The sequence below is a fragment of the Pieris rapae genome, chromosome 8, assembly GCF_905147795.1.
Source record: "Pieris rapae chromosome 8, ilPieRapa1.1, whole genome shotgun sequence".
Classification (NCBI taxonomy): Eukaryota; Metazoa; Arthropoda; class Insecta; order Lepidoptera; family Pieridae; genus Pieris; species Pieris rapae.
Genome location: NC_059516.1, coordinates 1,413,654 through 1,439,769, shown reverse-complemented (window position 1 = coordinate 1,439,769; position 26,116 = coordinate 1,413,654). Strand labels below are relative to the sequence as shown.

At 32.1% G+C, this 26,116-nt stretch overlaps 1 protein-coding gene across 5 annotated transcripts in view; it reads right to left on the bottom strand.

Annotated features, from left to right (window-relative positions):
• Window positions 1–26,116, bottom strand: part of LOC110996645 — a 298,070-nt gene that overhangs the window by 99,910 nt on the left and 172,044 nt on the right. For all 5 annotated transcript variants that reach the window (XM_045629336.1, XM_045629335.1, XM_045629337.1 and 2 more), the window contains one exon: window positions 18,124–18,260. In XM_045629336.1, coding sequence (XP_045485292.1) covers window positions 18,124–18,260 — 137 coding nt within the window. The remainder of the gene's footprint in view (window positions 1–18,123; window positions 18,261–26,116) is intronic.

Here is a 26,116-nt window from a genome sequence, read left to right as displayed (position 1 = left end):
ACATTTTTCGGTTACGCGCCATCATTTTCATGCCCGTGCCATTGTTGATTCAAAACAATTAATTACAAAAATATTTAAGTAATAAGGTAAAATGAAATATTTTTTTTTGTATTCATGTCCATGACAATAAAAGTCTATTATTAAACTTTCTCTAATTTAACTTTATTTAAACAATTTCTGTAAAGTTGCAAATAGTAGATAATTTTTCGAAACATAAGGTCATAGAGAAGTTTCACTTCTTAAGTGTGTACACATACGCACACGCGCACACACACACATTTTTTATTATTTAGTTTCTGACTTTATAAAAAATCCTCGAATAAAGTTTACTATTAGATTATTATTGGCGAAATCATTTTTGAATCACTCCAGTAGTTTCAAAAAAAGAATTTTATTTTCCTTTTTATGTTATTAATGTAGACACAAAATTTCCGGAAAATAGAACTTCCTTATCCTATTCTAGTCCCCAGACACTAAACTAATTTGCGTGTCTGTCTGTACCGCTAATTTCATAACACTGACATTAACATCATGGCTCGGTTTGCACTCGGAAACATAACCTTTGTTATGAGTCATATATCTATAATATATATATATACATATATTTAATCACTTACCCAGAAAATAAAGTTAACTACTATATAATGCTATCAAGGGTAAGGTGATTACATTTTTAAAGGCAAGGTGTCTTTAATGGGAGAGTATTTAGACCATAAGTTTTGACAACAATAATAAGTAATGATTGTAGAGTCAACTATAGAAAGATCGCAAGTGCGTCTGTATAAGAGAGTTATATATTTGCCTAAATTTACAATATTATCTCATATTGTTGATGTAAAAAACCATTAAGAACCATTAATAAACCAACCAAGAACCATTTTTAATTTAGTAACGTTTAAAAAAATAAATCAGTGGCTCTACAACCTTTTGAGGTCTGGGCCTCATATCTGTAATTATTTCCTGACCATTTGTCAATGTAGGTGATCCGGCCTCTCGGCCTGAGATACACGCCGTCTAGTTCAGTCGAGTGGTTCAAGGCAAGCCTCACGATGTTTCCTTACTTGTTAGAAAATATATTTGTGCACAGCCGGTGATCGAACCTACGACCTCAAGTAAGAGAATCGTACATTGAAGCCATTGAAAGCAACACTGCTCATTACGTAATAATTACGTTTCATAAATATTAAAATCCAAATTTTTGTATCACTATTCTGATAATCATTATAGTTTAATTCGCAGTTTTGTTTATTGAATAAAATATTAAATTTTAATATTAAAACCCCGACGTTCTACGATTCGATTTTACTAATATGTGTGCTACATGTCAGTAATATTGAAATATGCCGTCAATACATAAACAAATTAAATAAATATTTAACATTAAATATACAGCTAATATAAAAAAAAACATAAGTATCAAACAAATAAAATACATCTTGAAACAGAAAACGTAACCTAATCCATCTAAGCGCCCTGAAAAAGGTGCATGCTTCAAGATATATGATTTTAATAATAGTCAAGATTACGACAAGTCCCCTGTCCCTTAGGGCCAGTGATCGTCTCGCTATTTCATTTGAGAGGCCCCTTGATGCATGGCACTCGAGATTCGCTGAGGAATTTCTTTTATTTCATTGTTTGATCCTAATGCAAACGGTGATTTAACGACCTGTATATATATTATACACTTTTTTATATTATTAATCATTATAATTTTAACTAATTTATTTAATATTATCTATTAAAATGAATTTCAAATTACCTATATTCTAATATATGATAGCATTTATAACAGTGATTAATCACTTTAATATCTTCATCTAAGGCTCAACTGTCAACTTTCAAAATGGGCGGCAAACTGTCAAGATGGCGTCGTGCAAGGCAAAATGTGTTGCAGCGGTTTTGTAATAAACGGGCTGTTTTCATATTAATCTTGTATGAGAAATTAGCTAACATTGTTATTTATATATGCGGATGCTTATTATTTTACTTCTTGAAACAACGGGCTTAGTGTGAAGATTGAATTGCTGTATATTGTATAAGTAAATAAGTTTGACTTAAATTACTTATTAGTCTTACGTTAGATTAGATCTTAATGTTCCATGATGCCGCAGTGAAGACACATGTTTAAAGAAAGAAAAAAATAGTTTTGAAGTGAAACTTCTCTAAACGCATGAGGGAAAAATTTTATCGATCGTCACGAAGATGTGCAGCGTTTTTATCGAAGAAAAGGGAGAGAGCGAATGAGACCCATTGAGAGAGACAGAAAGGGAGAGAAAAATACACGATATTAGTTGTTGTAATATAAAAAAGCTTTTAGTAATAATACATTTTCAAATAAGTTTCACTTATGACATGTTTAATTTGTACGAACGCCCGTTTTCTTTTAATATTATAAATATACAAATGGCGGGAATATCAATATCAAAGTTATTGTCAACAGCGTGACTACGCTGTACAAATTTAATTTAATTTCGTGACTGAAGAAGAATCTTACACAAAGGCGAATGGGATTATTAACTCCAAACTTTGACACTCAGCTCTCTGTTCTCAGCTTTCTTTTTGCAATAACCAAGTTCTTATGAAACGGCATTTCAGTAGTTATTTACTAAGATTTCATTTGCGTGAATATTAAACTCGAGCCACTTACACTACAGGTGTAAGTTCTTCCTCTCCATCCTTTAAATATTTAAAAGCAAGGATTTTGTGCCGTAAATGTTAGGCGAATTTCAAAGCATTTTATTCACCAAAAGGAATATCTGTCTGGTGGTCGTGTTTCAAGAGAGTTCCAAGACTGTTATGCGACCCTTGTACTTTTACGCCCAAACCCAACAATCTATCTCAATCCATTTTCGACCATCTGAGACAGACATTTATCCAAATATTGATAAAAGTGTGCCTATAACCATCTACGGATTGTTATAGCCACAGATACAAGCTATCCATGGTCGGTCGGATGGGTGTATATATACCTTTGTATGAAAATGACAGTTCAACTGTGCCAATATCCTATCTTAAGATTTTAACTTACGCCAGTTTTTTAAATAATTAAAAAGCTATTTGATATCTTTTAAACATAGACATGTATCTTTTAATATTATTTGTACAGTTTTATTTACTTTATTTGGTTTAATGATTATAAAAATGAGTGTAAATAGCGAAGAGATTGCATTCTATCCGTCGCCAAAAATCGATTGTCTTCGAAGGGTTGGGTTATTGGGATGCAGATAGGAGATCGATCGACTGTCACGGTCTGATTCACAATCTCAGATTGGAAATAATCTGAGATTATGGATTAGTTATTGGGTTTGAGCGTTAAGATGATTCACTTAGCGCCTTCGTTCACATAAGCATAAAAATTGCATAAACGTAAACCAATTTACGTTAGAGTCATAATTGAGTTAGAGCTTACCTCTTCTAGTACAACGGCTTAGCTTAGTGAGATTTACCTATAGTTCCACCGTTAAACTGGGTCTTATTAACAATGTTAATTCTACTAAACAAAAGAGATATATATAATAATAATACTCTAAAACATTCTTAAACTAATCAAAATTCAATTAATTTCAACATTTTTTTTTTATTCAGATCATCCAAATTACATGTTTAAATTTTCAATTAAACAAATAGTTGTTGTTTTATTTATTTATTTCGTAACAAAATTGATATATAAATCGAACAGATACTCAAAGAAAATAGACATAGCCATATGCAACATAATATTTACAAAAAGGTATAAAAAAACAAAACAAATATTTTAATACATTTAGCTAAGTATAAACCTAATTTGACTGTGATGTGTAATGATAAATGAGAGTGAATGTGTGTATGTGGGGTGGATTCAGGAGATTTTACGCTATGGATATTCTTTATACTCAATTTTACTATACTCTGCGATAGCTTAAATATTTGTCGTCGTATGTCCGGGCTGCGCGATTTTAATCTGAGTTTTCAAATTGTAGAATATAGTAGTAAAGTAATCGAATAATAAAAAAAAATTATATCTTCGTTTATTTCATAAACAAAGCGGTTAATAAATGCATAAATGCAAATATAGTAGCAAACTAGCTCCCAACTCAATCCATTTGCAATCTCAGCCTCAAAAGCCTGCACCGCTTACAATATCCTAATACCCTCCAGAAGCGCAGACTGAAAAGGATTTCACTGAGGCTTAGAAAAGGCACCAATTTGTGAATGCTCTCATTATTTCTCGTAGAATAGCGAGTGTACAGAAATAATAATTCTAAATTTTCTTTCTTATTTTAGACATTATTTACTTAAATTTCAATTCCGCTATAAAGCATTATAGTATAACGCGATATCCGTCAATTTACGTGGTATTTTCACCCTACAACGCGACGATTTCTGTTGTGTTAAATTTATAATGATTTGTCAAGTTCATAAATTAGTTTTGCGTATCTTTGCACCTGTATTGTGTTGTTATAAAAATAAACTAAGTTACTTCATTAAATTCGTCTTCCTAGTTTTTGAATAGATACAGTTTTAAGAATACTCTACCGTCTTTTAAACACCCAGTGTGATTGCACTAATGTATTGAAATATATTTGAATCCATGACTCAAAATATAAACACAAAATTATGAACTAATATGAAATGTATAAATTCAATTCATAGATTTAACATATGAAGCCCCATCATATACCAGATATACCATCACATATCCAGATGATAATAAATGATTAATCTGCTTTAATATGAAATGGGAAGCAGTAATAAGATCCGACGACGCTTCAAGTTGACGCGTCATTTCTATTAGACACAATATAATTGCTATTTCTAGCATCAGGTTCACTTGACATAATAAGTTATGTATCATTATTATGTAATAAGACATGTATGTTTAGTTAGTGTATGGTACCCAAAGTAGTATAAGACAGACACTCTGTATTTAATTATTTAAAAAAAACATAACTAAGAAATCGGAAACGCAACGGTTTTAGACCTGTGTACGAATATTTATGTCTGTTTCATAAATTTTGTAAGCAAAGTTGAGTCGTTTAATTTCCCTAGGAAGCTATTAATTAATTAGACATGATAATGAATAGAAATCGAAATTCTATTCTACATAAATAGAAGACAAAATTCAATTCATATTTTTGACGTGAGGAAGTTCTCTTCAAGTTTACTACAAATGCATCAGTATGCAGAGCTCGTCTCGCGAACCGTATCGATCTGGAGTGACCTTTGTTCAACTTGGAAGGTTCAAGGTTCAATGAAAGTTATATTTAGTATCATATATAAATGTTTAGCTCTTACTATGTGTATTTTTATACTCATATATATTCTTGATTCTGAATTAGATTAGATAGAGAATTATATTTGCACTTTTTACTTTTTGTGTTTTTTATGTATCCTATATCAGTTTAGTTTCTTTTTATTTTTTTTAATTCTGTTATGTATGATTTTCCTTCTTCACAAAAGAATAAAAAATATTTGTATTTTTGCACTTCTTGCCTACCTTATGTAATTTTATCCATGATTTTTTTTCCTTTACTCAAAGTGGTTGTCAAAGATATTGCTCGAAAGCGATAAGGCCGCCAGTTGCTTTTCATTAAATTATGTTTATTTATATTTTCCTTTTATGTAATGCAACGAAATGTTAATAAATAAATAAAATAAATATATTGTAACAAAAAGCAATCATACTAATGATATAGCTAAAGCTGGACATACTATTTATGAAAAGGTTTAAAGATATACAAAAAGAAAAATAAATAAATATTATTCTATACACTTAACTAAGCACACGTTATATCTAATTCGGCTGTGTTGTGTGATATTATGATTATCATTGTATGTATGTACTAAACTATTTATGAAAATCGGTTGCATTTGGCACCTGCACTAACTGCACCCCCGATTTTTCAGACAAATAGCCTGAATTTAAATTTAAATAGGTCTTCGTGATTTATGTTATTTAGGGGTATATCGTAAAATTGCATGCAAATTTAACTCCCCTTCAATTTAAATTGGGCGTATTTGTTTGTACATAGTAAAACATAGACTATCTAGAAGATGGGAGATAACATATATGTTTTTATATTGGCTACAAAACTCGTGAAATGTCTACAATTTCATATATAATATTATAAACGAGAGACTTTTTTTTGTATATGTGATAAGCGGCATAATTCTAAAAAAGCCAGCTATCGCAGCCCATGGGACCATGATAGTGGCCATTTTTGTGCTGTTTTCAATAAATAAAATTAACTCTAGAGAATAATGTATATATTATTGTTTTGAATACTCTGGAAATAAATATAGCCTTGTGACTCTCTGTCTTTCAATTTCATTAGGATTTCAATGATGAACTAACTTATGCATTCAGTCCAGTGGTTATTACAAAATAAAATCGTTTTACATAATATTTATAATAATAATAACAATATCCTTTATTGTTGTGAAATACTTATCCTTTTACATAAATCATGTGGAGTATTTTGATTCCATTCTTCTCTGTGTCTAGCTTTACGTAGCTACATGCCAGATGCTCTACTCAAATGATCTTCCCATATTTTTTATTGATATCCATTATAATATAACAATATTATATTATAATATAACAATATTATATTATAATATATTATAGTATAGATTTAAAAAAAATATGAAGTGTACCAGAGTACACAGGTAAAAAGTGATACTTCTTTACGACATATCATTTTTCTACTATTTACAACATCACGAAAATGGGGTAGATAATTGAAAAAGAAAGATTAAGAAAAACAATTTTTTCAGTCATATTTATTAATACTTGCTAATTTTAACAGATTTTTATACATTCACTGATACTTACAATCAAAAAGTGAGGTTAACCTCAAATAAATGTTAAAATCATGATCAGACGTGTTGAATTTATAAAACAAAATGTATAATCACTTTTCTTGTAAATTCACTTAAATTTGAACAAGTCTTTTTATTTTATCACTTTTAAATTAATATATTGTTATTCTTATTTCAAACCAAACTTCAAAACTAATATATTGTTGTTATTATTATCATATATTTTATGTAAATATATTTACAACATCACCTAATAGATAAAAATATATCTAATAACTAACCTTAAAATTTAATTATTAAAAAATATTATTAAAAGGAATCTTTGGGCAAGGTTCCGAAGATACTGGCAGCGTTCCCTCTTTGAATAGCTAGACTAATTCTTTGTGCGAGGTAGCTGCCAGCTCTTCGTTCTCCAGTGATGTCGACTAACCTTTTTGATAATTCCCTAAAAAGCTTTTATTTTATATGATCATATATTACATTATATTCTTTACGTCACTATCCTAAACTCCGATAAAAAAGCAACATGGCGCGTAACCGAAAAACGTGACGTTTTCTTACAAAATTTCTCCCATACGTCGATAAAGAAATTTCACTTCAATAAAACGTTACTGTAAACTCGCTGAACTTACATAATACAGTGGAAACTGTTTCAATATATTTAAATGAATTTTTATTACAGTTTAAGGTTCCCAGGTAAGCATTGAGTGTTTATTTTACTGAGTGCTTCTTGAAAACGATTCCTTTGAGAGCGGAAATAAAAGACTATGATTTACTAAAGAAAATTGTTCAGGTGTATAAATGGAGAAAACTTAACGTGTTGAAAGATAATTTTCATAGTAAATTGATTATTAATTTTGTTAAGTCGCGTAACTTTCCAATGAGGATACATTTTTGCGTTTCATTGATTATGTTTATAGGTAAGAAGATTTAGTCTTTGGTTTAGGTTCTTAAAATATCGCCAGGAATCTTCGTGTCAGTTTCCTATCGATATTTTTCATCACTACCAAGTGTTATTTATATATAGAGAGAACATATGCCATATTTTCACATTTAAGACATTTTATTTTATTCATGTATATAGCAGTTTTAGTACATTATATTCTTTCGCTTATAAGTTTATAATTGAAAATATTAATACATATTATAAAGGATTTATTTGGTTAATTTGTTTATTATGCTCTTCTACATATAGTTTAGTTTTATTTTAATCGGAAAGCAAACGGGTAGGAAGCGCCACCCATAGACTGCCAGAAGGCATCACAAATACGATGCCGGCCTTTTAAGATTTGATACGCCTTTGATGACGGACCTCCAGTCGAAAATTTATGTTCATATTATTGATACCTGTGTGTAAAATTTGTCACATTTTTCTTGTATTTTTATGCATGTTTTGCGACATATAAATTGCTTTGAATAAGACGAATGTAAAAATTCGCAAATGCTACGCTACATTTGCTAATAGATAATGATCAAGGGATGTTGAACTTTAATCATCACAGCAAAAGCTTTGTTCTCAAGACATCAATAAGAGTCACTATGACAACGTGTCATTACCATCCTTTTATTTCTTGAAACAACAGCTAAGGGGACGTTCACTAGGACAGTGCCTAATAAATCTCTGACATCACTGGAACATCGTGAGACTTTTACACAAAGAGGATGACTATTCCAAACTCAGGGTGAGAATTAGAATAATTCTTGGTATAATGACAAAAGCCAAAAGACAAAAGACGAGAGTATCAATATGACTTTCTGTCCAAGACGCTTACAATATAACGATTTACATGTTTATATAAATATGTATATTTTTAAATAACTATGAAAATTTCAATTAATACGTATGTTTTGCCACACATTTATAATAAAAAGAAAATATTAGGTAATTTAAATTATTGCATCCACGTTGCAATAGTTTGTTGTCAGGTGATAAACAAACGTCTTTAGGATACTAAAACTCATAAAATTCAATAAATGTGGCTGTCCGCTGTATCGTAACTTTTGCTAGGCCACAACGTTTCAGTTACAATGAAGAGCATGCTCATATTATACTTGAAATTTTGTTTCGTTACCATGGTAACGATGTTTCAAATGGTAACCATGGTAACAGACATGGTATCTTCAGTCCACGTTTTTTGATGCACGTGAACAAAGCCTTACATCAGAGGTTACGTGTTCCCTGCCTCGTTACTGTCCGCATCCATTTCTCTAACAAAGACGTGTCGACAAAACGTCGCGTAATTACCCTGTGCATATAAAGGAAGAGCTTAGTAGCTTTTAGAGATTCCAAAATAGCATACTTATTTAAACTAGAAAACTGATATTTAAATGATTTACCAATATGCTTTATCAAAGGAAGTAAACACCAGTCAACCAATTGAATGTATTTATTAATTACCACCTAGTTGCATACAGGAATATAATATAGACATAATTAAATGAAAAGAAGGACGAATTTCGCTTTATAATATTATAATTTTCGAGGATAAAGAACACCATTGCTACAATATTTTTAGGTTTGAGGCTCCGATATCTGAATCTGTTTTATGATCATTTGTCAATCTAATAGGCAGGTAGGTGATAAGCCTCCTGTGACTGACACACGCCATCGACATTAAGGCAAGCCGGTTTAATCAAGATGTCTTTTTCACCTTTCGATCGAATGTTGAATGCGCATAATATATAAGTCCATTTCTGCATAGCCGGGAATCGAACCTGCGACTACAGGGATGAGAGTCGCACGCTAAAGCCACTAGGCTAACACAGCTCCTTTCGAGATTTAAACATCGGTTAATAAGTTCAATTAAAACGTACACTTAAAAGCTTTTAACTACTTAAGGGTGAACGAAAATAAAGCGATCGTTAAATTTGTACGCAGTTGTTAAAGATAAATTACTAAATAAAAATACTTAAACTAAGAACAGATTAGAAACAACTGTGTACAGATAATGGTGAAATTAGTTAAGTGTAATTAGTATTATATTTGTATTAGTTACATGTGGAAGACATTAATAACGAAGCTTACGACTTTGTTCATTTAAAATTAATAGTTATTATTATGATTTTTGACAGCTAGATTGTATTGAAATTTCCAAACAATTCTGTCTAGTTCCATATATGTTCAAGTCTTATATATAAAAGATTGGTAAAATTTTCTTGGATCGAATATCTAAGCACGCCCCCACGCTGCTACAAATGGTGGAATTAAGGTACACACTTGCGTCTTTCTAATTCACTGTGGACTAGAGTAATGTACGCTAAAAGTATGAAAAAGCGGGAAACAAATCTGCAAGGTTTAAGGAAGGAATGAAACGATGAGGCATTGCATTGTAGACAGGCAGTTGTCTGTTATAATGTAACTAATATTAGTTGTCTTTTATCACATAAGCAGATAGTATCTTCATATCCCATTATGTAACAACACTTGCGTACCTCTAGAAGCGAGACTGAACAAGCATTCCGGAAGACAAAATTATTTTTTTCCTAAACAAAAACAGGGGTTAAAATCGTCAGTGTCAGCTTTCAAATAAAACAGCTGAGGGTGAGACGTCATTATTGTGACGCATCGAATTGCAATAACAACTTAATTTTATCGTCTTAAGAGATTTGGTTACAAATGAGAGGCTTTTGACAATTATGTTTTAAAAAGTTTCTCCTAGCTTTGTGCTGGGACAATGCAAGGAGATGCCTGTTCAATATTTTTTACTTTTGAAGATTAAACTCATTTAATAATTATTAATATTATTTATTGTTTCGATAGCCAGTTAGTATATGAATTGGTACACGAACGATCCCTCAGCGGCCTATTTTAAAGTATTTAAATAGAATACCTACATTTGATCCTCATTATCAGTTTTTAATTATCGCAAAATCAGATTTTTTTCAAGTATTATATTGCAAAGGGTGTTCAAGTAGGAAGGTGTCGGTGGTCTGATTATTTTTACGCGAGTGCAAAGCGCGGGACGTGTCAGTCCTGTCAAGTTGACAGCTGACATTTTTATTACGCGGAGACTGTTTGGTTAACAGAGAGGACTGTGTAAAATTGTTTAGTATGTTTTAAGGCCAGTTCAAATCACAATCTCATGTGACAGTCAAATTTATCTAATTCATTCTAATGGGTTAAACATATTAATTGACAACACTGGCCTAATTTAAGCAAAGGCCTAATTTAAGAACTAAGTTTTGGTATGAATGAGAAATGATAAATAAATCAGTAACTAAGTAAGCTACAACCTTTTTCTGTATCTGTTTCATGATCATTAATTAATCAACCTAATAGGCAAGCAGGTGATCAGCCTGCTGTGCCTGACACACGCCTAATTTTTGGGCCTAAAGCAAGCCGGTTTCCGCACGATGTCTTCATTCACCGTTCGAGCGAATGTTATATGCGTTTATAGACAGAGATTCCATTGGCGCACAGCCGGGGATCGAACCTACAAAGTCAGGGTTCAGAGTCGCACGCTAAAGCCACTAAGCCAACACTGATTTTCAATTGCACATGCAATTCCTCACGAATTCTAAGGTTATATGCATGCTCAAGATTGCGCCTTGGTATCAGAAGAAAAACAACTGAATAAAAGCCTATTTGGACACGAATTATATTGGCGATACGTGGACTTTTCTTACCAGCTACACAAAAACTAATGCGTATTACTAGGAGACCCACAACATTTAAGTAAGGTAAATATTTATAATAACAGAAGGGAATTTATAAACAAAACATTTATCCTTGAACTACGCAGAGCCTTACGACCAACAAAAAAAAAAAATAATAATAATAAATTCTTACAAGTGAGGACTTCTTTGTAATATCTTCATCGAATTGATTCGGAAATACTCCTACTCCTGGTTCTACATAGCGGTGATATAGCTTTATATTTGTATGATACAGCTTTCATTTTAGAAACAGAACTTTAACATATTAAATCATCGAAACTGTAATCATAGAATAGTTTCAAGACAACAATTCGCCGATTTCGCGTAATCATAGGAAAACAGTCATTACATCGATCACAATAAGATCTATAATGAGATATTCTTTATTTACGATGTAATATTTATGTTTTACGATCGAGGGTGAGACGGGAATAGACAAGCCGGGATTACGTCGGATCCCAAGCTTTAGTTCATGGTTAATACTGAAAGGTATTTTTGGGAAATGGGAACGTTATGTAAGACTTAATTATGTCTTGATTGGAATCTGTGGATAATATATTGTATATTTATGTAAAATTATTTACTGGTCTTATATGACAATACGTCATGTTTATAATAGTATTCCGATATAATATATATCTATTATATGTATTTTAATTATACTCATTTATTCCACCACAGAAATATACAGTATTAAAGAATAGTTCATTATATAAAATTATTAAATTTCAGTATTATTGATTTTATGATGTTGATAAAAATATAGTTTATATATTTAAAATGATTCACAAGAAAGCTACACATTATTTATATTAAGGACTATGTATGTTACAAAATAATATGAAATAACTCTGCAACTTAGATAGGTATAATACAAATAAATAAAATAATAAAAATTTTGAAAAGAGAACCAATTTTTTTCGAATACCTCGCTTTCCATTGAAGGAATTTCCAAAAACCGTCCTATTTCTATTGCAAGGAATTTCCGAAATGGAAAATAAATTTACATAAACCCAATAGCAAGTAAAAAAATTCTATATTTAAAACGCTCGTAAGTGAAAGCAAGTGTTCACAAATAAAGTAGATGCTTTATCACCGCGTTTGTTTACGTCGGGATCGCCATACAAATGAGAGGCTGCCCCCTGGGAGTCGAACCCGGGCCTACCGCACGCTCTACGTGAGGGGATTACTGATTGCGCATTTTGTTTACGATTGTGGTGATTTTTCACTGGATTTTTATTATTCCGTGACGTCTTTTGTTATAAGCCGAGATATTGTCAGAAAAATTCTCAAATGGAAAACATAATAAAGACTTTTAATCTTTCTAATCGAGTATAATAACTTAACTGCATAATAAGTTCATATTTAAGTAATAAGAAATTTGTATTAAAATGCTCCATGTTATTTCTGTTTTGTGCGAACATTTTTGCGATTGATTTTTATTTATGCATAATTATTATAGTATTATATATAGTTAGTTCTCTTTAGGGGTTTTGTGTATAAAGTTGGATTGCCTTCACACGGCTATGTAACTTATCTTAATGAGCTAAGGTCGTTTCACCGTATTTAGTACTGTATCCAGAGTGATCCTTATTTTAATTTTTTTAATATACCATGGCGCATTGACAATGTCCCGAACCTTGTTCTCAAAACCTTTGTATTATCTCTAAATTCTTCTTCGCTGCATAGCTGCTGCCATGTGTCCACAGAAGCATTATCACTTGTTTATAAAAAAGCAATTTGTTATAGATTGATAGGGAATAATCTAAATTAAAAAAAAAACCTCTTTTGACTTTCTTTCAAACGAACTCTTTTTACACACACAAAACGTTTAGAATATATTAAAAGGCTCTATGCTACTTTTGAATTGCAAATACGTACCTATAATTTCTTTTATAAAAACATATTTAATTATAGAAAAATAAACACGGACTTTACTGTAAACAAAAACACTGTCAGACCTCAGTAATCGTTTTATCCCCGTGAAATATTTGACGAATTGAATTTATTTTCCAAGTTTCGCTTCAGGGCCGACAGATGGCGTTTCCCAAGGTCTTTGATGGACGTGTTTCAGATATATTTGGGGTTTTGCTACTTTAATTACTTCACTTTGATATTCGTAATTCGGTAGCTATACTAAACATATTTATAGTCACATGTGTTTTATAAATCAAATATAAGATTTTAATGTACAGTTCGCAGATAAGCTTAAAACAGAATAATGACTAACTTTTATCAGTAAAAGATTGCAACGACTGCTCAGGCATGTAATGCACCATTGGCAGTGGTAGAGGCAGTCTTTTTGTCTGTTTGATTGAGTATTATTAGGAAAAATGAGCCTTCAATAGCTACTGAATTAAATTATTGTTTCACCGAGAATCAAACTCACACACCGCGTTACATTCCATGTAACAATTAAACCAAAGAGACAGGTAATTAGCAAACTGCAAATTACATTTTTTGTCTTATGGCAATAGTTTCAGAATTATTTCAGTTCCAATTAAAACATATCGCACTTAAAAAAATCTATGCCCTGAATCGGGGTTTTTTACTGCTGTATTTTATGATAAATAAAAAATGTAACTGATAAATCGAAAGCGACATTTCATCACTCCTACAGGACTTCCTGGAATAACTGAAAAAAGTAGGTACTACTTTCAAACTTGACAGAACACTTAAACCTTCTCAATGACGTATCACCATAAATTGACGTGCCGAGAAAAATTCTATTTCCTTAAAACCCTTGAGAATTGGGTCAAATCTATAACGGTCCCTTAAATCCATGGAAGTTCGAAATTCGAACGACCCATCGGCCAATCGGAATCGGCTATCCAATGACATCGCCGATTGCACAGGAACCGTAAATTTGATAATGGAACTTCGTTAATTGTACGAAAGTGTTCCAAAATCAAATTCACTTTGAAAAGCCGCATTGCGATTTTCCCGAGCGATAACCGACCGCAAAACCGCTAACATACGCCACAAAAGCCGCGAAATATGACTTTTTCAATAGTGTAATAAAAGATTTTCAAATCAATCACATTTGCGGCTAAAATCTCGGTCTAACAAAAGCGTTTTTTCCGGAAATATAATTACAAATATCCCAATAAAAGCTTTATTGTACCCGTAATGAATAGTCAATGTCACGAAATACGTGTAGGAGCCAATTACGCGCCAATTAAGCCGATAGCAACCCTCGATTTTATTGGCGTATTAAAGTATCATAAACGTGCTATTTATGGATAGTTATTATATTCAGATGTTTCACTGACATATATCTCTATATGCATGAAAGAGCTTAATATTGACAAAGTTAAACTATTTATACATTTAAATATATTACATATATATGCAACGAAGGCAACCAACAAAATAAAATAGTGCGTTCGTACAATGTATCTACACATGTCAGTGAAACTTCTTTGTACATTAAGTAATTATTACTATAAATCATTACGATTAATGATCATGTACTGGTATATTATCACTCCATGTATTTGTATATCTATATTCACACTGTATTCGTGCAAATCATAATATAAATAAAAAATGCGTTTACTGCACAAGACGTTATGCGAAAGAATCGCTATCTAAAGTTCTAATATGTAACTTAACGAATACATCAACCTATAGCGTGTATTTTTTCACAATCTCCCGTTCTCACTCTCTCTCAATCGGTCTCAATCGTTCTGTCCCTTTTCTTCGTCAAAAACGCTGCTCATCTTCGTGACGTTTCATCCGTAAAAATCCGTAAAGAAGTTCAACAACTTCAAAAACTTGTGTAAATAATCAATTTTGGATTTACAACGGTTTCATCACGATGTTATCCTTCACCTCATGGATGAGAGTCGCACAAAGACAAAAAAGACCAACACTATTTTAAATTTTAAATATAGAACATTAAACACGTGACACGATATTTCCTCTGACCAATCACAATCAAACGAAATAAACTGTCAAACGTCGTCAAACGTGCTTGTTTACTGCAAATTAATCCTCGTCAAACGATTAACAATATACACTCGAGATTTAAAACTAATAATGAAGTCATTAAAATTCAAAAGTTAATTAGCATAACTTCAAAATGCAATATCGAAGGATAAAACTAGATTGATGGCCCTCAAGGGGTCAGTGACCGCAGAATGACACTTGTGACGTCACAAGCCTCTCTAAGGACAATGCTGAGTCCGACCGATCTCTGGATACCCTGTCCTAGATATTATATGAAATAATATTTTTCTTTCTTAATGATAATAATAGTAGAGATATTTATGGGAAATTCGTTTATACAGTAAATACTATGACGAATCAAGTGATATTTTTTTTAATTAGCAACTCCAGACCGGCCCTGTCATGGCGGTTATTCTCTGTTAGGACTGGACGTGTTCCCAGGCGATGGTACAACAATATGTGGTATTCATGACTTCATACTGCGATAAGACGAATCCAAGACGTCTTACGTACTCATCTAAAAATGGATGATTCAACACGAAACTTTTGTTAAACAATAGGAATTTATTTTAATATTACCGCTGTTATAAAGCGTTATTCAAAAGCAGGCTCTTACAAAATGTCTAACAAATTTATACATTTTATTGTTTATACTTAATTAACGGGTGAAGAAAATAGAATAAACGGGTTTCCTACACGGTGAACGAAGTATAGGCGTGAAAACTTTAATTAATTTTTTTTAACAGACCAAAGAGATACAAGAAGACTACAGCTAAAAAACCTGAAACAAAAATTTCTGAAGGCATCATAAGTGGCGAATTTATGTTTCTAGAAACAAAAGACATCAAATATTTGCTGTTTTGTTAAAAAAGTATTTATTAGAAAATTCAACTGTCTTTAGTATTTTCCTTTAATATTTCCCACCTGATCCCGAACTTCCACAAATATTTCTAGATCATAATTAGCCTCAGATAAATGAACAGTAATTGATTTTATATAGATAAAGAATGTCACCATTGCCAATGTTACTCAAGAATTTTGAGTGAAAATTGTTTCAGTACATCCAGTTACACCCTTATATAGTTTTCAACAAATAATTGCCATGTTTTGAAGTATTAAATTAGCTACTTAGCAAACATAGAATTACCTCTCACCGTGGATGAAATAAGGGCTATAGTAAAGACGCTATTTAAGAGTGCAATGACTTGTATTGTGTAGAAAAACCAGTGTTGTCTTGGCCAATATTAAAAAAGTGGATATTCAAGATATTTATTGTTTCACGTGCTATTCAACCATTGCCTGTGAAACTATCACAAATTGATAGATAATTTGGTATTATGATTGGAGTCTATCGAAATGTGTAAAAACAAAATAAAATAAGTTTAAACACTACCTTTTTTATGATACGGCACACAAAAATACATACCACCCTTAATTTTCCTCTAACCTCTCTACAATTAACCCCTATTTTTATTTGTTAATAAAAAGCTTTTGACATGAACTCTGAGGTTTCAAAAAATCACAGAACAACCTAAAAAGTTTTCATTTCGGAAAACCGAACAGTCTTTGGGGTAGCATAGCAAAATGTTCCATATTGGTATGTACTAAAAAAGTAGGCTAGACATAGGAGAAACGAAGTTCGCTGGGGTAGCTAATAGACTATAAAGTCTGATATACGTTTTCTAAACTAATCTAAACGTTTTCATATTAGTTAGTACATGGTTTGAGAACATACTTGTGAGTGACACTATATACGGAAGGTCAAAGTCAAAGTCAAAATTCATTTATTCATATAGGTAACATAATGTACACTTATGAACGTCAAAAAAAATATTAAATGAATCTAATTTTACATTTATTGCAGTTCTCAAATCAAGGGCGTAGAACGGAAGAGAAGAACTGGCAATAAACTCTCCGCCATTCTTTTTTGTAGGCCCATATTAACATTAATACCTTCGTATAGACAACAGATTACAATAACATAATTATAATAGGTCTTATGACGACGAAATCCTTTTTTAATTACAAATCTAAACCTTTCTGTGAACGAAAAAAGCCTCTACGAACACATTTTCCGTCGCATTGCGTAACCCATTTTCTGTGTAACTACTTTACACTTTTAATCTGTCATCGCTGTATGTCGTTGATGAGCCCTTTGATCATGAAGTCAGCCTCAAGCAAGTTAAGAGTACGTATTGTCTTTTCATACCTTTACTACGGGGACAATTCTAAGTAGTTCTAAACACACCTTAGACCAGAAAAAAATGTGTATTAAAATTAATTGATACTGAAAATACAACTAAATAATATAGAAATATTTCTATAGTAATATATATACATATATAAATTTATATCTATCTGGAATGGGATATAGGAACTCATTATATTATTTTTTGGAGATGATAATGTCGTTTTCCTTTTTTATTATTACTTTGTCAACAATGAAGAAATGAACTGGTATATATCATTTCTATTATGTATATGTACAGTTAATGAAAATTAATGCCATTAAATAGTTATATACATGTAGTAAAACACAGCAAGATTGGTAATCCTGCCTACAGCATGACGATCTGAATTTACACCTAACTATATGGGATCCTCGATGGAATATATATATATATAAATATATATATATTCCATCATCATCATCGTCTTTTGTTTTACGAACTCGACCTATTCTATCGGAAGTTGGAGTCTATAATGCTCATGTACCTGACAATCTCTCGCTGAGCTGCCTGCAGCTTGCCGGCGAGCCTCGCGACGTCCGCTTCGGCAACTCGGGCCCTAGCCTCCCAGTCGCCGCGCGCACGACGTTCTCGTTCCGCATCGTTGCGCGCAGCTCCCTCGCGCTGTAACAATATAAGAATACTGAATAAACACCTAGATAACAACACTCTCATATTTACACACACATAAGTGTGTGCGTATAAAGAGTAAGTATGTTTATGTATGGATAAAGTAACAATAGCTATGCAATACATAAATTGGAAGATAAAAGTCCCGAATAAGAATCTTCGCTTTCACATATTTACACACACATAAGTGTATGTTACACAATGTATGGATAAAGTACCAAATAGCTATGCAACACATAAATTGGAAGATATATAGATATGGTATAACGGTGATTTTAACAAGGAGGTGAAGAGTACACTTATTTTTTTAACAGGTTCTTGATTATTTCATGGCATTTAATTTAATAAAAAATATAGTCTAAACGTATATACGAAGAATATATTAACCAAGACAGTTTACTAATAATTTATTGGTTGTGTGTCGCACAATGCCAAACTTGAAAATGAATTAGATTTGATTTCATTCGAAAATAAGCCTACATTCCACTATCCTATCATAGTATTACTTATACCAAAATGCCGTAAAAAATAACGTAATAAATTAAACTTATATCATCATATAGTATCGGATGGCAATGTTTTGTCCAGATCCGATAAAAATCCAATTTCGCGTATGTCGCCCACTTGTCGCACACTACAGATCGACATCGCGGACACGTGTCGACGCGTTTGATCTCAAAATGTATTTTATAGTGTAATCGTTATATAGAATAGATCGTTATATAGATATACTAAATCGTTATAAGTAAGATGTAAAAACATTGCGAGTAATTTTTAAATAGATCAAACTAAGCGAGCTTTAACAGTTAAGAAAAGTCATTCATTCACACGTGTTTATTAAATTGTACCTAGTATTGTCTTTTATTAACATAGCTTTTACACATTGAAGAGCAGTGTTGGCCTAGTGGATTCAGCGTGCGACTCTCATACGTGAGGTCATAGGTTCGATCCCCGGCTGTGCACCAATGTCTTTCTAAGTGCGCATTTAACATTAGCTCGAATGGTGAAGGAAACCGACATGTCTTAGACCCGAAAAGTCGACGGCGCGTGTCAGGCACTGGAGGCTGATCACCTACTTGCATCTTATATTTAAAAATGATCATGAAACAGATTCAGAATCTGAGGCACCACTGTTTTTTTTTTTACATATTGACCACCACATTTGTCACTGTGACCACGCACGTTATAAAGCACGCGAAACGTCGGATAAATTTAAAATTATGTTAAATAATTATAAGTTTACAATAATACATAGCTTCAATCCGATACAAAAGTGTTTTCTTTAAATTGTACCTGCTGGTAAAGCTAATTTCTTGCCGTATTGAAAGTAATAAAAATAATTTTAGTGCGATATCCGCAAAACATAAAGCGCATGGCTGTTTCAAATGCAAAGCTATCATAATAAAGTCTGAAGTCAAATCTGAGCAGCAAGAATCGCAAATGTAATCCCGAATATTAAGTTAACAGACATTAAACGTGAGTATAATTATCATTCGGTTTAATGTTCTCAATTAATGGCTAAATAAACATTAATGGTGGTTTCGCTACCTGCGGCTCCTTCGCAAAGATTTTATCGAAGTGCTGGTCTAAGTTACAAACTTGTTATTTGAACATTAAAGCTTTTTCAAGCTTTGCTGATATGTATAATAACTTAATACTTAAGATCAACTCATGTTATTAGGAAAAATTATTACGATAGCAATTATTCTTTTAGGATTGTTTACCAAAATGATATTATATAAAATCTACACAAATATATATCTGCATCATTTAAAGAGACCCTAAATCATGGCTTGTTTAACATCATTATATGTGTATGGCATGGACTAATAGATAAAATAAAGTGAGCCGAAAGAAGCTGGAGGAGAAGATTGATAGAAAAGACTCAAGATTGAGAGAGATGGAACCAGTTAGAGGAGGTCCATACTCCTACACTCCGAAACTGAACTCCAAAATCTCGTTGTAACAATTTAGTTGTTTAATACAGTATAAAAAAATGTCTATATAATTATTTTAAGTGTGTGTATCTTTTATAAAGATGGATGAAAGTTTTGAAGGAATATATGAGGCATAATTATTATTATATATGTAAGCTTATAAATCAAAGAAAATATTTTGATTTCTGTGCTAGACACACCATCTATTTTTTAGCTTAAAACATGCGGTTTGTATGAAAACAAATTTTCTGTCAAGACTATATTTTCATTGAAAAATCCTGTATCGCTCAGTCATCGTTTCTTTCCGCGTTACTTCCTAACTTGCAGCTTAGTTTCGTTAAAGTTTGATGAAGTTTTAATTGAAAATTAGTCTTGGACGTATCTCGGTCTCAGTTCATTTGGCGCAGCCTGGACCAGCAAGATTTACTCCTCGCTTAATGAAACTGCTGACTAATGTCCGGGATAATTCTTAACTTTAGATAGAAGAGGATGCAACTTCGAAGCGTTTCTGATGAATGAAGATATACATTTTCTGTGCAGCGTTTTATATAATATGATCGGAAGTACCGATTGTCTTATGATAATTACCTATCTAAGGTCAATGACCTGTATTACGTCAATGAAACGTTTAAAGATTCTTTTTTAAGTCTTTAAGGAATTGAATATGTATTGTGTGGCTCAGCAGGCTCCAAGTGAATAGGGAAAGAAGATGATATGTAAATACAAATGTAAAAAAACAAAGTCTTGGAATTCATGGTAGAAGCGTAAAATGCGTACCTAAGGGATTTTCTGGTTGGAGTTATTACGTAATTAGCTAAACTAACAACATATCATAGGGAGGGCATCAGTATGGAAAAAGTTTTATATATTTATTAAATAAAATTAACCCTAGGGCTAACTACCCTGAGAGATACGACCTCCAAATTTTAAAAAATTCGAGCGTACTCCTCCTTCAAAGGCCGGCAACGCACACACAAAAATGGGTGTCTATGGGCTGCGATGACTGCCCGTTTTGGGCGTCCCGCAGGGTCGTTTGCCCTCCTATTATATAAAAAAACTGTTTCCAAAAAATAAGCTGCTTTTTTGCTCTACCTGACAGTTTAAAGTGTCTTCTACTATTTTAATGCAAATAAAATACAATAAGATACCTTCTTTGTTAATACAATTAGCTTCCGCTTATCCGCTAATAAATAGCAGATGTTACAACAGAAAGGTGTCTTTATGCTTTAGTTAATACTTTTATATATGACAGGGGAAAATGGGCAACAGGCTCATTTGATGTTAAATTATACGCCCATGGACACTCTCAATACCAGACGGGTCGCGATTGCGTTGATAAAATATTGCACATATGCGATATATTTCATATATACTTGAAACTACATATTTAAACCAATTAAACTACTGTGAAAGAAACACATCCTAAAAATATTGTCGATGTCATAAACTTCACAAATTAGCTCTGGAGTAGTTTGAAAAAAGAACTGTTGACACTTCAACCACAAATCCGCTAACACGCGGAAGTGTCTTAAATTAGGAAGTTTCACAACCTAAAGGGGAGTTGAATGTATTTCTAATATCATTATTGTGTTTTTTTTTATAGAACATGGGGCAAACGGGAAGGAGGCTCATCTGAAGTTTTTTTTATTGATAAAGCTTGCCAACGCTCGGCACACTGATACCTTGGCAAAAACAACAAAAATATGTTAAGTGATTCCGCCGCCCGCTCTCAATGCAATGACAGCAATGACACTATCGCATGTAATTTAACATCAGGTGAGGCTCCATTTGATATATATAAAATAAAAAAATATTAAATTTGTTTTATATGTTCATTAAATTTGGCTGCGAGTTGACACATTGTTGACTGTTTTCCCACGATGATCCCTAAACAAGTATTGATAGCAAACAGCAAGATAGCAAGGGAATGTAACGCATCCATGCAAAAGTCACAGAATAGGATATTTTTACACTCATATATACATTTTTCATAACATTCGACACATATCTTTATGATCAGGACAGTTATAAATCAACGTTTAAGCTTCTATCGTTTATTTAAAGCAAAACTGATTTGTATCTACAAAACGCGACACGCCCGGCTTCCTTCGTTAATTTACTTAAAAAGTATATGAAACTTGAGATGTAGACTTTCAGAGAGCGTAACATTTTAAATGGTGATAGTTTCTATTTATTTTCATTCGTTTTTAGCTGGAATTCTTAGACGTCCCGAGCTCCTGTATATCGGGTAGTACATTATTATAACAACTGCTTATATATCGTGTTTTGTTTAAGTGAGTACTACAAATATAAATAATAGTTCTGTAAGGGAGGACTGTCTCTTACTACGACTGCTGCCACGAAGAAATACGTCAAATTATGTAAAATTGAAATGTTGATAATGGAAAGGGTAAAGTATACCTAGTACTTTTTGCTTATATAAAATGGTATAGATATTTAATGATTGAGTTGTTTTATAGTAATAAACATTCGTCACTTTATTTAAATGAATAATATTAGTTAGTTTGATTGACGGCCAACTTTGATTTTGTTTCCTTTGGACTAGAGACTCTGAGGGTTCAAGTGCACGGGCGCTAGTTAAGGTATTAAGTTGGTGCCTGGTAGATAGTACAGGCATTATAGGACTTAAGTTTTTTCTCTCTAACTTTGGGAAAAGATAACCATATTCAGAGGATTCTTGAACCTGCCTCCATCCCCTTCAGTCTCGCCTTAAGACATTCCACATACGTCAAAATACATACATAACGCCTAATATTTCAGTTGTCAACCTGTCATGTTGACGTTAGTGTCGGGAGGGGTGCACCCGGCTTCATGCGGGAATACATTTTAAACACGTATGTTTGATTTTATAGACGACTTAGCACAGAAATTGAAATGTGACCAACAGTCAAAACGCAGGGAGGAAGTTTGCTTCCTTAGAAGTGTTAAAAATAATTAACGAAGTGAAACAGGTCGTGTGGAGCTAGTCTATTAAAATAATACTTAAATTATCGTTAAATTATATTTAAGATCTTTTAACCACCGGAAACATGTGTACAGATATTAATTAGCCTTTAATTGCTGAACATTAATCAACTCTGGTCGATACGCTTAAAATGTACGTGTTATTACCGCAGCTATGTAAAGAGAATACGAATTTCAAATTTACCATACAATTGATCAATCAACTTTTGTGTAATGGATAAAGATAAATAAATCAATTATACTTAAAAGGATTAAAAAAAGAGTGTGTGTACTTATGTACACGCGTTAGAAGTTATACTCCTTTGGCGTATGAAAAAAAATAACTAAAATGCAGTAGTGATTAACGATAAATATTAAAATTAATTATTAGTAAATACTATCACCGTCATATATGCATTTGATTTAATAAAAACACCAAAATAATATTTATTATATTTATATATAATATTTATTTATTCACACTGCTTAATTGTACTGTTACGAAATATGTGTTCTAAATATAAAAATACTGGAATATACAACTAGAACATAGTTATGGGTTTTCATGCCACCTAGAACTAACTTAACCATGCTGAATTCAGGTGTCGGTATGCGCGCGTATCGTAAAAATTCACTCTCATCATTTTTCTCCATCGCACCAAAAGAAGTATGACTTCAAAAATATAGATTTATATACTGTAAAATGAGTCATTTAGTTCAACTAGAATTCAAAAAAACAGAACGATGTAAAAGTATTTGAAACTAGTATCAGGGCTACGTTATTTTACACAGTTAATTTTTTAGCATAATATAATATTTATGCCTCGCTCCCTTAACAAAACTGTGTTATGCCTAGGCACACGACAAATGAATGTATGTATTAAAATAAGTATATATACCAATATTAAGGCAAGTAAGTAAAAATTAAATACGATACTTATTTCTGAATGAAATTATATTTTAGAGATTATTACAGGTGCATTTGCTTATTAACTACTATAACAAACTTAACTAATCTAGAACTACAAAATAAGGGAGTAATTGATGGGGTAATTCGGTGGAGTTCGTTGAATATCGTTTGAATCCCATCTATATATGTATCTATAGATTTCTTTCAGTGCGGAATTGCACATATAATATAAAACTGTGTATGCACAGAAGGCTTATGAAATGTATTTTCAAATTTATGTCAATATGTCATATTTAAATATTCTGAAATTCAGTGAAACAATGTTAACAAAGAAAAGAGAAAATTTAAGAAAACGTTAAAAATAACATGTTGAGTGATGCTGGCAGTGATTGATCATCTCGTGGAGCGAGCTTCTATTTTAATAACAGAAGCTTACACTCAAGAATACTTTGATAAATTTTATATAAAGGGAAATGTTTAATGTTTTTTTGATATCATTATACCGACGAGCACTTATTACATTCGTTTATTAGAATACTAAAGAGATGTATATTATTTTTGAAATTACATGCAAAAACGAAAACAGAAACTTAAAACTTTTAAATTAAGAAAAATATTATAGCGTTTATTTTGTAGAATAGGGGGCAAACGGGCAGGAGGCTCACCTAATGTTAAGTGATACCGCCGCCCATGGACACTCAATGACAGAGGGCTCGCGAGTGCGTTGCCAGCCTTTTAAGAATTGGTACGCTCTTTCCTTGAAGGACCGTAAGTCGAATTGTAAAATTGTGTTACCTACGAATTGCTTTAAATTTTTTAACTTAATGCTTCGAAAACGGATAAACATTTACCCCATTAGCACATCAAAGAGGCACCAAAACTTTTTCAAAGAATTAAACAACCCTTGTTATTCCTATACAAACATCCCTTGACATGTCTTACACCAACAGTTTACTTAGGAGTTAGGTGATGGGGTTCACGCCCTGTCAAATATTTGGTGAATTTCTAATCTGTGGAACGTAACCTTATAGTGTTCTCCATATTGTGATTATGTATCGCGTTCATCAGCGCTACGGATTTTTAGTAAGTATATATTATATTATTTATACTTATTTAAAATCCTTATAATTATAAGTTATAGTGCGATTAAGTTTCGTCTTCGCAGCACTTCACATTTTTTTTTCTCTTTATTTTACAAAATAATATAGTATATTACAATATGTTACATTAGAAAACCGCTGTGGTTTGTATTAACCATAGCAGTCTTGTTTAGGAGCGCGACAAATGCATGTTAAAGTAGTAGTACTATTTATTAGACTTACATAAACTTGTTTTTAATTTATTAATAAACTATTTGTCATGCATCGCTGTGTGGAGAAACAAAACAAAGAATACATTTTATATAAGTTTAATTTTGAAATACTAATGCAATTTTTTTTCCACTGTCTACGTGGATATAAAAACTGGTTTTCCGACTCGAGAACATGCAACAAACTTATTTTTTTGTAAATAAACAATGTAATTGGGACCGAATATTGTTTCTCGTGTGACTGGGAGTGTTTGCCTGATGGGGCGGTCACTGGTACACAACTGATCGTGATATGTGACTGATGCAAAAAAATAGATAAAAACAATCCTTGATGCAGATTATATATCATGTTAAAATTTCAGCTCGATCGGTGGAGAACTTTTTGAGTTTTTGAAGCGTACACAAACCAACATAACATTTTAATATATAGATATTTTTTTAGTACTTTAACACTTTATGTTGTTTTTTTAGATAAAAAATGCTAATAAACTAACTTTAAATTCAATGTTTACATAGGCAAGGGTGTACTACGCCATATTTTAATCTATAAAAACATCCTTTACCCTTATCAACGCCGCGATATTCACTTTGAGGTCCCCCTTTCTGTATGACGTCATAGGGTACTAGCACGAGGATTGGACGAAATGGTGCCACGTGACCGACACGTGACAGGTAACTGGCAAATTAGCAGAGGCGCTCTATTGAATTCTATATTTGAATATATTACTTC